This window comes from Notolabrus celidotus, chromosome 14 (assembly GCF_009762535.1).
Source record: "Notolabrus celidotus isolate fNotCel1 chromosome 14, fNotCel1.pri, whole genome shotgun sequence".
NCBI classification, from domain to species: Eukaryota; Metazoa; Chordata; class Actinopteri; order Labriformes; family Labridae; genus Notolabrus; species Notolabrus celidotus.
Window position 1 is genome coordinate 22,308,691 of NC_048285.1, and position 15,484 is coordinate 22,324,174.

The 15,484-nt window shown below is 42.9% G+C and overlaps 1 protein-coding gene across 2 annotated transcripts; it reads left to right on the plus strand.

Annotated features, from left to right (window-relative positions):
• The first annotated feature begins 1,147 nt into the window (after window positions 1–1,147).
• On the plus strand, window positions 1,148–12,167 carry bmp16 (bone morphogenetic protein 16). Of its 2 annotated transcripts, none has more exons than XM_034700366.1 (4): window positions 1,148–1,316; window positions 2,322–2,405; window positions 8,488–8,861; window positions 9,651–12,167. In XM_034700366.1, the coding sequence occupies exons 1-4, from the start codon at window positions 1,252–1,254 to the stop codon at window positions 10,718–10,720; spliced, it is 1,593 nt and encodes a 530-aa protein (XP_034556257.1). In that variant the 5' UTR covers window positions 1,148–1,251; the 3' UTR covers window positions 10,721–12,167. The 2 variants fall into 2 exon arrangements, with proteins under 2 accessions (XP_034556257.1, XP_034556258.1); XM_034700367.1 differs by lacking the exon at window positions 1,148–1,316 and adding an exon at window positions 1,888–2,196.
• Window positions 12,168–15,484: the final 3,317 nt, after the last annotated feature.

Consider the following 15,484-nt stretch of genomic DNA (forward strand, 5'->3'; position numbering starts at 1 on the left):
AACAGACCGCCCTCCCTCATCAGATTAATCTATGTTTACAGCAAAACAACAGCAAAACTGTGCTTTCATTCCAACCTTTGATAAGAGAAAGTCAAAGGTCAGGGTCAGCTAGAGCTGCAGGAGGTCAAAGCCTTCCTCTGCAATACAAAACCATACGCTACGATATGATATGATACGATACATAACGATACATTATAATACGATGTGATACCACCATACCATACCATACCATACCATACCATACCATACCATACCATAAGATACATTACCATACGATAGGTTACGATACGATACGATACGATACGATACGATACGATACGATACGATACACTTTATTTGGGAAATATGACTTGGACTCAATTTCTGCATATACAAACTTGAGTCCAAGGGGACAATGATATCGTATCGTAAAGTGTATCGTATTGTATCGTATCCTCAAGGAAGGATGACTTGCCTTGGAAGTTTTCTGACATGAGGGATGTAACCTCAGCTTACGGTGATGCTCAGGCTACAAACTGCAGCTCTTTAACAGGAGTTATTGATGTGGTTGTGATATCCAGTGTGGAACAGGTTCTTTTAGTTCAATTTTGATCAAGCTTACAAAGAAATGTGAAAGTGTATAATCAGACAATTAAAGAGTTTTCTCACATTTTAATGAATATTTCACAGAAAATTATTTTAATTCAAGACATCCTGTTTCTGATAATGTTGAGTGTGTGTGTGCGTGTGTGTGTGTGTGTGTGTGGGTGTGTTTGTGCATGATGTTGTTCTGAGTTGGGACAATTACTCAGCCTGGGGATGAATGAGGTCTGTGGATGGCTTTTTGTGTGAGTGTGTGAGTGTGTGTGTGTGTTTGTGTTCTTGTGTATACCAGAGTGGACGGGAAGAGCAGGTGGAGGGGACAGAGAGGGAGGAGCAGTGGGGACGTGGGCAAGTGATTCTCCAGATGAGATCTAATATGTGAGACAGTGCATCCTAAAGAGACGTTTTCTCATAGGCCCACCCCATGAATACAAATTCACCTCCGCCACCCGATCGTCTCTGGAAGGACGGATGCACCTTGCTTCAACCCGTAGTGGAGAAGTACAGCTTTTTCCTTTTTTTTTTTCCACCTAGACATTTATTCCCATCCAATCACAAAACTCAACTGGGGTGACTTCACAGCAGCTGTTATGAGTCATCCATTCATACCTTTGTCTTGAAACTGAATCTGTTTGCTCTCATTCTCTGTCATGGGGCCTCGTATTTATAATGACGAGCGAGTGGCTGAGAGCATGTAGGCCCAAACGTGAAATGTTGCCAACGATGAGCAGCAGGTGAGTTTGTCAGAGGAGGAAATGTGGAAAATAATCAGTCTGCTGCTTCTGTGTGCTGACCTCAGGGTTATCTGGAACAGGTTGCATACTTGTGTGGGTGTGTGTGCAAGTTAGTGTGTGATTCTGTGTCCTTTTGTCTGTTTGAGTGTTGTTAATTTTTGTCTGATTGTAAGTGTGAAAATATCTGCGTGTGTACGTATATATGTTATCTGCTTTTATGTATCTGTTGGTGTGTGCTTGTGTGTGATTGTATGAGTATGTGGGTGTGTGTGAGGGAGAGAGAGACAGAGAGAGAGAGAGAGAGAGAGAGAGAGAGAGAGAGAGAGAGAGAGAGAGCTAACAGGGCCGTCTTAGTGACATCACTATTTGGGAGGATCTTAGTGGCCAGGAAAGTCAATTAGAGTTAAACTGAGTTTACCAGCTGGGCACTTAGTATAAGATAGAAAAAAAGGGGAAAATAGTGTGTGTGCATGCAGGAGGGAGAGCAAGAGAGAGAGAGAGAGAGAGAGAAGAGAGAGAGGAAAAGGGGAGGAGATACAAAAGGGAGGAACAGAGTGAAGAGGAAGGGAGAGAGACATAGTAAGGACAGTTTAGGGAACAAGAGGGAGTTGTTGCTGGTGATACAGTCCAGACAGAAAGATAGACACAACTCATTTTCCTCCTGCATCTTCCTTGTACACACAGCAACACAAGTGTGTTTTAAACAACGGGGAAGTGGAAGTGCAGGCGGCAGGGAAAGGGTGTTGCCTACTAGCAGAGGTCAAGCAGGCGGGCAGGCAGAGGGGAAGCCGGTGTATGTTTTTAAGAGTTTGCTTATCTGACACTGACAACAGGATGAGAAGCTGAACGAGGGCCCAGAGAGGGGGAGAGAAACATGGAGGTAACAGTCTGTTTACATAGGAGACATAGAAGAGACAGGCCCTGGTTACCTTGAGAGAGGTGAAAAAAGAAGACAGGAGAGAAAAAGAGGTAAAAAAAAGTCCACTTTGTCCATTCTGTCCAAAGGAGCGGGAGCGAGAGCCGAGGGATCGTAACACTGGAGCTCAAGGATAAACCATGGACTCTGCATACATCCCACTACACCTGGACGTGAGTACTACATCCCTCTAACACATACATACACACTCACACACACATCTGTCTGTCTGTCAAACCGCAAGCCACAGGAACTGTGCTGCTGAAACCATTAGTTACTCAGGGGATCAGCACACACACACAAACACACACACAGCCATGCACATGCATCCAGCGCTGGCACACACTGTTGCTCAATCAAAATCTTGTCCAGTGAGCAACATGTCCGAGAATAATGTGGCCATTATGAGTTCAAAGAGCATAACGTAATCCCACGCTGCTGCAACATGCTCAGAATGAATCGGGTCTCAGTGTTAACGCTCAGGAGCTTTTAATGTGAAAAGCAGAGGTGTGTTTTTGTTCCGTATTTCACGTCGGTTAAGCTGTCAGACACACGATGAGAGCAGCCTCAGAGCTTTCAGCAGTCACGGGTTAGATATGTCAGTATTTCCACTGATGCCTTTGCTGTGTTGTGCCTCAATGGGGCCTCCTGTTAACCACAATGCACTTGTGAGACTCAGACCTCCGGGCATCACTGGCTGAAACACAAAAAGAGAAAAGAAGCATGAGGATGAATGAAAAGAGTTGTTAAGATATGTCAACCTGTTGAAGCTTGGCTGAAACTCTGAGAAAGGAGGGTAAAGCCAAAACACAGCTTGTGTACTTCTGTGTGAGTGTGTGTGTGTGTGTGTGTGTGTGTGTGTGTGTGTGTGTGTGTGTGTGTGTGTGTGTGAGTGTTTTAGAAGTGATACTGGCTTGAAGTTATTATGTTGAAACAAGGGCAGAATGGTTCTACTCTACTTATAAATGACTGCTGAACCAAACCTGTGTGTGCATAAATACATATACAGTATATGTGTGTAAATGTGTGTGTTTGAACATACCTTTATCCAACTTCTTTTACATATTTACAACCCAGTTCATCCAGAGTGATACATGTCAGCCTGTATTTCTGTGTAGGCCTATTGTTAGCACTCACTCCACCCTGTAATTAGCAAGTGTTTGGACCTTGTACTGTTCTCAGCGTGTGTGTGCATGTGTACGGATGCATGTGTACGGATGCATGTGTGAGTTCAAACCAATACCCAACTCCTTGCACAGCCCAAACTATTTGCAGCTCAGTTCCTCCACTCCACATCTCAAAATGTGTTTCTGCATACCTGTTAGTGCTCACTTCCTCTAGAGAATACCATGGCTTTAAACCCTAGCTGTGCATGTTTGCATGTGTGTGTGTGTGTGTGTGTGTGTGTGTGTGTGTGTGTGTGTGTGTGTGTGTGTGTGTGTGTGTGTGTGTGTGTTTGCAAACCTTCACCCAACTAACTTCTTTCACATATTTACATCCAAGTACCTCTACGGTTGTACACTCCAAAGAGTGTTTCTGCGTATGTGTTAGTGCTCACCCCCCTTGCAATTAGAATGTGTTTGAACCCTGTGCTTCTAAGCATGTATATGAGTGTGTGTGATTAATGTGTGTGTGTGTGTGTGTGTGTGTGTGTGTGTGTGTGTGTCTGTGTGTGTGTGTGTGTGTGTGTGTGTGTGTGTGTGTGTGTGTGTGTGTGTGTGTGTGTGTGTGTGTGTGTGTGTGTGTGTGAGTGTGTGTGTGTCTTTTTAACAGAAACAGTAACATACAGTTTGACGTCCAGGTCATTAGCCTGCTAATCGGCCCAGCTGGGATGAATTAGCGAGCTGCTCTAATAGAGTGCAATAAAACCACACAGCAGCCTACCTGGAGTATTGTTTTAATGATTTCATCTGTAACGCCTCGGTGAGCACGACCACAACTCCAACAGCAACTGTTTTGGACCCTTTTCATCCTGCCCTATTACGTATTAACTCCACAGCTCAAAGTTGTGCATTAAAGGCAACTTAAGTACAGGAACAATTGAAGACATAACTTCACAGTTATTCTTCTAAACTATGTTTGAATGGGCAGGAAAAAAAAGCAGCAGTGACAGCAGATGTATCCTGGGAGGTGTATATGTAAGCTCAACATCATCACATTTGTGATCACAAGGCTCTCTGACATGACATATTTTAAGTATCTGAGAAGGCTCAGAGCGCGAAAATGAACCCTGTGGCATGTATCATGTTCTGCAAGCATAAAACAGCAGCACAGAAAAATAAGAGTTTGAAGGGGGCTGGGGGTGGGGGGTCAGGGCGAATGAGAGGAGGAATTTGGGAAAAGAAACACGGGAAGAACAACAGGAAGGGAAAGTTGAGGGACCAGGGGTAACATGAAGACAGCGGCGGTGGATAAATCAGCCGGCTGTGGTGACACTCCAGCCCTGTGGCCCGGCAACAGTCGGCTGCACTCTTCCGCAAAAACACCGTTCGTTTCAGGCCTAGGAAAAAAAAGCAGGGGAGAGGGATAAGGAGAAGGGGAGGTGATGCAGAAGAGCAAAGAAACACATCTCTTTAATGGAGAATGAACAAATGACTTCCCTAGAAAGGAGAGACAAGAGAAAAGCAGCAACTGTATGACATTATTGGAGACAAAGCAAAAGGACAAAGTTCAAGGAATGCAGAGAGGAAGGAGGAAGGGGAAAGGGAGCAGGTTTGGAAATAAACAGATAAAAAGAGAGGAAGAGAGAGAGAGAAGCACGACAAAAGCAGACGTCAGAGGTCAGAGGTTTTAATCAACGAGTTCAGAAAGACACGAGGCAGGCCGGCGGCGACACTTGTCTGCCTCGCGCCAGGGTCATGCTACTGTCAGCTCAGGAGGTCAGGTCACATCTAATATGTCTAATAAGTCTGAGCTGCACAGGGCGAAGCAGACAACACACTTCAGCAGACCCCCAACCCTTCATTTAACCTTATCTCTCACCCATTCATCACACAGCTCCTCAGAACATTTGATTAGTTTGTTCCACAAGGAGAGAAAGAATCAAGAGAGTACAGTAAGGAAGGGGCATTAAGACGTGAAAGCAGGAACTGTGGGGTGTAATCATGAAAATGTCAGCGTCTCCAGATAACTGGGAGGATTCGACATCAGGGTGCGTGGTACCCTGATACACATGGCACATAAAAATACTAGATTAGGCCAGGAATCTCTGGGACAGAACCAATCACAACAGGGAGATGAGTATGTCAAAGTGATGTAGGACAAGGCCTCTTCTAGCAAACCTTCTTCTCCACTTTTTCCGCTGTGTTTCTCTTCCTCAAACGAGCTGTGATACACCTTAAACCTTTGAACCTCCTTAGAGTCACCAGGTGATTTTTGTAGGTGAGGAAAGTACAGGAGAGAGGTGTTGTTGTCCTTAATCTGCTTTACAAGCCTCTTCAGTGTATGGGAGAGGCTGTCCAGCAGAGTGTCTAATCTGTAATTGTCCTCTGCTGCATGCCTCAGGTGAAACAGCTCTGGGTGGAGCTTGAGAGTTTAATGGATAGCTAGAACAATCCCACGCTTGGAGGTGGCTCATTTTCCCAGGCCTGCCCTTTGAACCTCAAACCACACCAACACACATACACACAAGCAAGAAAGCATAAAAACATGCACACCTTCACACCTGTGACCTCCTTTTAACCTATTTTCTGCTGAGATTAGCAGCCATTACAACGTCATTATGTGTTTGCTTGGCCATAAACACCTCTGTTATCTTGTTGTAAAAGGTAAAATCAATTCTCTGTCCCTAAGAGAGATGAGATAAAGAGATAAAGGAGAGAGATATGGCAGAGCTTGGACAAGAAAAGAGATAACAATATAAGAGTTTATCTTTGAGGGAGAGATTGACTTTTCAGGTGCATACAGCTGAAGACAAACTGCACATTGTTCATCTTTTCCACTCGTCTGTGTATGACTTAAGTTGATTTGCAGATCAGATTTTCTCCTCTCTGATCAGTCACCAGGTTTTCCTCCTTTGCTCTGAGCTGGTTAGCTCTTCCCTCCACCTCTTTAAGTCAAAGAACTGTTAACTTACTGGTGTGTAATTACCAGCTCAGTTATTAACACCTGCACTACAGAGGTCCAGGGTGATAATTACGTGAGCCCTGTTGGTGGTAATGTTCCCGCACTAAGAACAGTCATGGGGGGAGATCAGCTGATCTCTTGTCTTGAGTCAGCTGGAAGAGTTTCAAAGAGTTGAAGTCTGTGATAGTAAATGAAAACAGTCCCACTTCAGTTATATGAATATCATGCAGCAGCTCTTGTAGACTGCAAAAAGCCTAGCATTGATAGACCAATTCGAAACATAGCATTAGATGAGGGAAAAGCTCAAAAACACATCTGCAAAGGTGCAATCAGTCTTCTCTCTGGTAATGCTAGGAAGGCTTTTAAGGTGACTTGTTCAGGTTTGGAACAGCCAACATTGATAGCAAAAAAGTTTGACATTAGAAAATGACATTATCAAAAATTCACTCTTTATTTGATCTGCAATGGACTTCCAACAAAATGGCATGCTTATCTATTGTCTAAACAGCTTATCCTATTAGGAGCCCTAGAGGGCTGGAGCCAATCCCAGCAGGTTATACCCTGGCAGGGTACTAGTCATTCACAGGGCTGACATCTCGAGACACACTCACACCCACAGGCAATCTAAAGTCACCAGTCCACCTATAGTGAGCATGTCTTTGAACAGTTGGGGAAGCTGATGTATTGGCACGCATGGGGAGTGCATGCAAACTCCATGCAGAAAGGCTTCTGTAAGGCTTGACATTCGAGGCAGGAGCTTTGTTTCTGCATGGCGACAGTGTTCACCTCTGCGCCACTATGCAGCCCTGAGAAGGACATGTGCACACATAAACTCTATATCATTCCATTTAAATCCATTGGATCTGATTTCTGCACCTTAGGCACTATGAAATCCAGGCAATCAATCTCTTGTGTATCCTCACTTTGTTTTTTTTCTCTGCAGTACAAGGCTTGCAATTATCAATACATGCAATTATGGCTACGGTGCCTCGCCGCGCATTGTAAACATTTTAAATTGCATACACAGTAAACATCTTCAAAGAAGACAAGTCAGTCCACTGTCCATGTTTCCTGCCTTTTTTTCTTCAAATTTGAAATTTTTCAAAGCTCTTCACTTTCAGCTTTAAATCTGCCTATACTCTTATTTCAACAGAGGAAGACAAGCCTTTCACAGAGAGGGTATGACCACATTCAGTCATCTTCCTTGCCTGCTGAGGGTACAGAGTCAATGAGCAAAGATGGCCAAACTCTAATGCTTATGAACACAGTTCATTCAGATGTGTAAAATATGCCCTTACTGCCAGAATCTGAAAGACATGATCATCTTATTTCAGTCTTAACCCAAAGTACATTTGTTACTGATGTTTTTTTTAAATGTATTACAGGGATTTATTCTGATCATATAAAGCTGATTTTGCTCAAACTCCAAAGATTTCTGTCTTCTTCACTCAAACATAAAGAGAAAAGTAAGATTTTTTTAATACAAATATTCTCCTGTGGTTTGAAAAGGAAGAGAGGAGAAAAAAGTTATCCATCATTGTGACAGGTCCTTACAACTTCATTACATGTCACTGGAGTCCACCACATTTGATGAATGCTATTTGTCTTTCATAGACAACACTTTGATCCCTTTTGTGCATAAACAAGCAGCATTAAATCCAATTCAATTACAGATAGACCCTCTTTACTACTGTTTATGTGTCCAAGGAGATATATGGGCCTTGGGGATATGAAGCTCACCATAAATTAACCGAGAAAAACAAAGTGGCACTGTTTCTGCAGCCTGGAGTAATGAGCAAACAACTTCATATGGATATGTGGACAGTAAATTTCTTGAACATATGCCACATGAAGGCTGAAGACTAATGAGAAACTTGCGTGTCCAGGAAGCAGAGGACATAAGCATGATATACAGAGTACAGGAGCATCTCAGAGCAGCTATCTCTTTTGCAGATTTTTCAACCAATACTTTATATGGTGTCATTATGTCATATGAGTTACATTGTCCCGAGTAAAACACATAAATCCCAAGCACCTAATGCAAAAGGACTCCTGCACAGACCGCCTTTATAACTTTATTGCTCCATAATTGGATCACATCCCCTATTTTCATCAACTAATTCTCTATAGTAGTCTCTTTATTTCTCAACTATACCTGTCCTCACATACTCTTACTTCTCCTCCCTCCAGGTCCACCATGTTCCCTGCTAACCTCCTGCTCCTCATGGTCCTGCTGCTACCTCAAGCCTCATCTGGTCGCCAGGGTGGAGACACCAGCGAGATCAACCATGGCAGGGTGTCCCCCATGCCTTCCTTCTCGCCGACCCCACCGGCTGCTTCTTTCTTGAAGCCCGGTCTGGCTCAGACCATCCAGAGTCTTCTCCTGAGCCGACTGGGCCTGCAGTCGCAGCCCGACCCCCGGCCTGGGGTGCCAGTCCCCCGATACCTCCTGGATCTCTACCGCTTCCACCAGCAGCAGTACCACTTAGTGGAGGACCCGTCATTTAACTTCCCCAGCCAGCACATTCAGCAGGCCAACACTGTACGCAGCTTTCACCATAATGGTAAGCCCAAGCTGTGCTTTACTAGATGTTGAATTCAAATTAAAATAGTTGATCTGTACTTCTTTGAGTTTAGCCTTTGAACTTTTGCAACAGGAAGGCTGTTCAAGCACTCTGTTGAATTCTTTTTATCAGCCACAGATGAAGTATAAAGATCATATTTATGACAGGAGCAGATGTTTGTCCTGACTCACCATTTAACAATCTAAATACTCAACGAGATCCATCCATGCACTCTTAGATAAGATGAGTTCCTACATTTCTAAAGTCTTCTTTCAAAAAGTGTCAGAGCAAAGCTAAAAATCTGGTACCAAAGGGAGTTTTGTTTTGGACTCTGCACATCCGTTCAAAGCATGGCCGGATTAATGTATTGTTGGGACCTGGGGCAAATATTTGCTGATGGGTCATCACTGTGCCCCACCCACCCATTTGTGCGAATGTCTTTGGCTGTTTTGTGGTCTTCAACTTGTATCTGTTTATAATGATTCCCTTTAAATAAATTATTTGAGATAAATACTTTTTTTTTTTAAAGAAATTTTTATTTTGAATTCAAAATATGGCCTCTTTTAAGCAAACCAGTTTGAAATTGTTAACCCACAGATTCTGTGATCCCATGTTTAGCACTGTTGAATAGATAATGCTACATTTGAATGTTTTCTGAGTGTTTTCCTCCCTTTGGACTAGTTGGATAGTTTGACTTGATTTTTTTTTAGAAATTAGTAGCTTCAGAACATTCTTACCCAAACCCAAACTAAATACTCATGCACTTTGTCTTTTTCCCATTTTTCCCAGAGCCCCTTGCTGACAGTTCCAAAGCAGAGGATCATAAAAAGGTGCACATTTCCTTCAATATTTCCTCCGTCCCTCAAGACGAGAAGTTGCTCTCAGCTGAGCTTCGGATCCTCCGCAGTGAAAGGGCCTCACTGGGCCCTGGAGCCCACAGACTAAATGTATACCTCTCTGAGCACCATGAGGACCCTCAGTCCACCCTGCTGGAGACAAGGTTACTCAGTAGCAGCCTCAAAAGTGGTTTATGGGAGGCTTTTAGCTTGAACACAGAGCTCCTTAATAAGGCTCTTACTGGGACTGGTAGCCTGGGCTTCCTCCTGGAGGTCCATCCTGAGAACAGCATGACTGCGCTCTCTGATCAGAGCGTCTCCTCTGCTGCAAGTGGGGAGCATGTGGAGGAGCATGTGGAGAAACACAAAGAGGGACATCTAAGAGTATGCAGGTCTGTTGGTGAGGACGAGCACAGCTGGGCCCAGGAAAGACCACTCTTGGTGACTTACAGTCATGATGGGCGTGGGGAGCCCTTGGTCAAACATGGCAGAAGGACCCCCACTGGTGGCCAAAGGATGAGAGGGAGAAAAGGGAAAAAAGAGAGGGGCAGGAGCAAGGGCCGCGATAGAGACAGAACTTTGCATAGGGACAAAAAAATTGGGTATACAGGACCAGGCTGGGGGGGTGGTAAAGGAGGAATCAGTTGGAGTGATCGTGGAAGGGTGAAAAGAAATGGTGGTCGTGCTGCAAAACTGAAACGCATTTCTCGTAACAGATGCCGCCGTCACCCTCTATATGTAGATTTCAACGATGTGGGCTGGCACAAGTGGATCATTGCACCAAGTGGCTACGACGCTTTCTTCTGCCTTGGAGAGTGTCGCTTCCCTCTAGCTCACCACATGAACTCCTCCAGCCATGCCATAGTTCAAACCCTTGTAAACTCTGTGAATGGAGCAGTGCCTCGGGCCTGCTGTGTCCCCACCTCCCTCAGCCCCATCGCCCTGCTTTACTTGGACCCTCAAGACAGAGTTGTGCTGAAGAATTATCAGGACATGGTGGTGGAGGGCTGCGGATGCCGGTAGTGGGTTGAAGCATTCATTCAGAGAAAGTAAGACAAGGATGGAGCATCAAGGGAACAGAGAAAGAGGAATAAAGGAGCATGGAGAAGCAGATGGTGGGATGAAGTGACTGTAACCGGCTTACTGCAAAAAGACACAGACTGATCGAGGCAAATGTAGCAGCTGAAGAAGAATGAGTGGGGAGGAGGCAGAGATGGGGAGGCATATAGCAGCTTTATCATTATTGTCAGGAGCAAGATAAAATGGTCAACCATAGGAAGAAGAAGAGTGGGAGAGTCAGGACATGCCACACAGCAGCATAAAAGATTGGACAAAACGGCAACATATGTAAACTGCCAAGAATTAATGTTCAATGTTTGCCCATATGCCGACGATGCAGCTGTTTACACCATCAACAGACAAGCTACATGCTCTCTCAGTGCTTTAACATACAAGGTGTCTGTTCTATATTGCAGTGTTTTCCACCCATCACACTCTCACCTGATAGCCTGACAGGCATGTGCACATGCAGTATGTTTAGCTGTTAGGGCGTGGAGCTTAAATGGTAAACCTTTGGAATAGACAGTCGAGGGACTTCGATTTTCCCCTCTGGGGCAGAATTTTGCAACTTTCTGATTGACTTCCTGATGATCAACAGCATTTGCAATATGACGATGGCACTGGCATAGCATCCAAGCTGTGCATCAGTGTTGTTTCTGCAGTATTTGAACCAAGCAGGGTGCATCTGTTTTTATAAACAGTATCATGATGACATACTGTTGCTTACAGGCACCCTTACATCACTAGCTATTTAAAACCACAACAATAATGCTGAGGATCTATTATGTTATTATTTGAATGTACTATCATCACTATTATTTAAAAAGAGACTTTTTTGTACATTTCTTTTGCAGACATGAAAAAAATCCAAGTGATGGTTGTCTCGTGATTATACATAATTCCACTGAACAGCAAATCTAACTTAAAAGACACATTATGTATTTAAATAGCAGCAATATGTTGTATTTAATCTTGAACATATTTAAGATAGTTGCACTCAACGGAGCATACAGCAAACTGAGAGCCTGCCGTCCACATGAAGTAAGTTATGGTAGCTTTACATTTGTACAATGGTTCAGTGTATGGAATTAACAGTCTGTGTTTCTTAAACATCCCACCTTATCATTGCACACATTTTGGTGTACAACAGCTCAACTAACAAGCCAATTGAAAGCTCTGTGTAATGTAGCTACTGAAGTGTTAGTTGTGTCTGCATGTGTCAAGAAAAAAAAAGGAAAACTGATAATAAAACTGGGACTTTAGTGCCTTTCAAACAGGGGCTCTTAAAGTGTTCTCTGCTGAGCTTAGTAACTGTTTTTCAGTGTTGCATTTTTCTCTCCAAATGGAAACATTTAAGCAACAGCTTGTAAAATGTTCAACAATATACCTCTAATAAACAAAGCAAACAGCACAAGTGTCGTGTGAATCTTTTTCAGCATCATATGCTTAATCATTGAAAACTTTGAACTATTAATACAGAGGAAAGTGGCATACATTTTTTTCTTCATCCCACACAATTAAATGATTGCCTTGTTCAGAAAGTACAAGGAAGCCAGGTGTCTCTGCGAGACCATCATCTAAATGGATTTGTGTGCATGATACCGTAGCTGATGAAATACCTTCATATTCTCACATATACAACTGCATGTCTGAGGTTTAATGCAAGGGGTAAGGCCTTATCTCGCAAGAACAATCATACATGAACAGTGCACACATTTCCAATCCCAGAAATCATAACGGAAAGTGGCAGAAAGACAGAGAATATAAATTTGTAGCTCAAGACAAGTTTGGACACATGGCTGCATGTGGCTCATCAATGCAGGTGGATTAACTAACTCAACAGTAACTTTAGCCTCAACAATATTGCAAGTTTGAGTAAAGGAGTCGGATCTCTCAGCTGCAACAGAATTGAACATCTAACTGCAGCGCACAGATGAATGCAGCCAACAACCTCAAACAGGAAAAGAGCTTAATTGAAGATTACATTCATTTATGACTCTTGTCTCTGGAGTAAAAAGGATTTCTTGCCTCAAAAGGTTTGATGTCAAAGCCATGAGTACTCACTTTAAAAAAAGTAATACTCCTATTAATCTCCTGTCACTAATCGGGTATAGTGGTTAATGGCATTCCTCTTCTTGAATGTTTTTTGTCCTTAACATAGAATTTATATCAACATCCTACATTTTTCAGAATATTTAAGTTGAATTAGCAGATTCATTGCATTCTATTTCATCATAGGGTGGCACATGGCCATTTCAGGGCTTGGCTGATAGTGTGTGGAGCAGCATTTGAGAAAAATCAATGACATGCATCCATGTTGACCAGTAGTTGGAAGAATTGGAGAGCTGCAGCTTATGAGGCCTCATACAACATGTTTTTGTTCCTCCAAAAACCTTGCAATGTTCGGCTCAATTTAAACACTGAGGTGACTTCAACATCTTTGAGTCATGAACATTGGTAACTACAAAACTCTTAAGGTATGCTTTGTCATTTTTGGAACATTTTCAATCATCATTTGATTATACTTTGGCAGGTTTTCTTTACATTACAGCTCTTTTTTTTTTAAAGATCTGTATACATGTTGCCAAATTGGTGGTATTACCCCCAATGAATGCGCTTTATACTGAGATTTGATGGACAGCGGCCTGCATGTACGCTTGTCTTGTCACCAAGCGGCAAACTCCGGTCTCAAACGATGAAGCCAATGCGGAAGTGCTATAAACTGCAGTACATCGAGAATCCGCTTGAGGCTGGCTGCAGAAACACCGGAAACTACATAGATATGAATGGGAAAAAGACGATCTTTGCAGCATTAATAAACATGTTTACAGCCTGGTTCAAAAAACGGCTTGGCCCTATGAAGCTAATCTCTCTAATGGCACACACTGTACGGGGGGTGAATTTTTTTCTAACGTGACGGTTCAGAAGATATTAGGATTACGAGTTTTGCCCAAATAAGGACATGACTGACGTGACTCCCGGTCGGGAACACACAGCCATTGGCTAAGAGGCTCACACTACGTCACACTCTGCCTGGTTGAGTTCCGCATTACCAATATGGCTGCTGCCGTCGATTTGCTTCAAAACAGCTCCCAGGAACAGATGGGTGACGTCACGGATACTACGTCCATATTTTATACAGTCTATGCTTGTCACACACTGGTAGTGCAGTTTTCTTGATTTATACCACATACTGTACATCATCTGTCACAAGGACGGGCTGTAATGTTTGCATGAAAAGCCACTGGAACAATCCAAATCTCCAGTGCATGCATATTTCATCCTCAACATTTGTCAAGAGTTTGTGTGTTTGTCTACGTGAAATAAAAAGACAATAGCAATGAAATAAAAGTGTAAAGAAAGTATACTAACATGATTCATATGACATCTTTTTCCACAGATGCTTTCACTGTACAGATTTCTTGAGGATAACCCTGTGAGTTAGTGTCAGTACAATTAATATCTTTAACTTGCACCCATCATGTTTTGCTTAGTGACTGAGTGATAACCTCCGACCCTTTTCCTTCATGACCCCCAACTCACTTGGAATAATCCATTACTTATTCTACCATCCCAAACTCATCTATCTCTGTCATCCTTCAGGAACCCCTTCACCCCTTTCAACCTGACCTGGGGTTTTTTCTTTTTCCTCAGAGCTGGATTAGGAACAGGTGTCACAATTGGTGTCCAATTTCCCCCTGGTGATGAACTTATTGAATAATAGTAATCAACCAACCTGTTTGTTCATTAAAATCACACTTAAGTATACATAAGTATTCAGATTGTCAAAACAAAACTGACGTGATGTTTTCCTGTTACAGCACCACCTCTAAAGGGAAAAAATTTAGTTCATTACAACATGATTCAAATCCTTTACTGTTGTTTTTCAATGTGTACAATGTTATTACTGACAGGAATTATGACCAAAACAGCAAAAATAAGACTCAGTGGGTTGAATGAAACTAGAATATCCCTTAAGGTATTTGATTCCCGGATCCTGCAGATGTTAGAAACCATCACGGTAGAATTAGGTGAAATTGGCATGAAATGATGCTCAAGGAGTTTGGCTTCAATATTTACTCCTTGTAGAAAAACTTCAATATGGGAGCAGGAACTACCTGATAAAGTGTTGTTGTGTCGCATTTTGTTGAAATGTGTTGCTGCTCTGAGGCAGCTCTGCCATGGGAAGATTGAATTGTACTTTAAACTTACTGTGTTTTTTTTCTAACAGCATTCTCCACTTTCTCACCCTGACCTCTCCCTGCCCTCTCACATAAGGACTGTTGGCTTCTTCTATCTTATATCTATGCGAATATTTTTACACCAGGGTTAATTTTCTAGCCGGTCAACTCTATCCATCTCAGCTTAAGGTAACATGAACTCCTGAAATAGCCTGGTTGATTTTGGCAGTTCAGAGAGAGCTTCATTCCCACATTTATTTTTTTGAAGTATCCGCGAACACTCAAGGTGGCTGCCTGCTGTCACCATCTTGCCCTTGTCGATTGCTTCTTCTGTCATTACTTCCAAGGATAAAATTTCCTTTGAGTCTTAGTCTTAGATCTCAAGTCCACTTGTGTGTTAAGTTGGAGGTAGTTTGGGTGTATTTTTTTGACAGATTTAAAATCAAGGACAAGCATCCACTTACCTCTGTTGCATCATGTGACCCTCTGTTATCTATCTTTGAACCAGTTATTCTCCCCCTCTTCTTCCCCTCACAGGTGTTCTGGT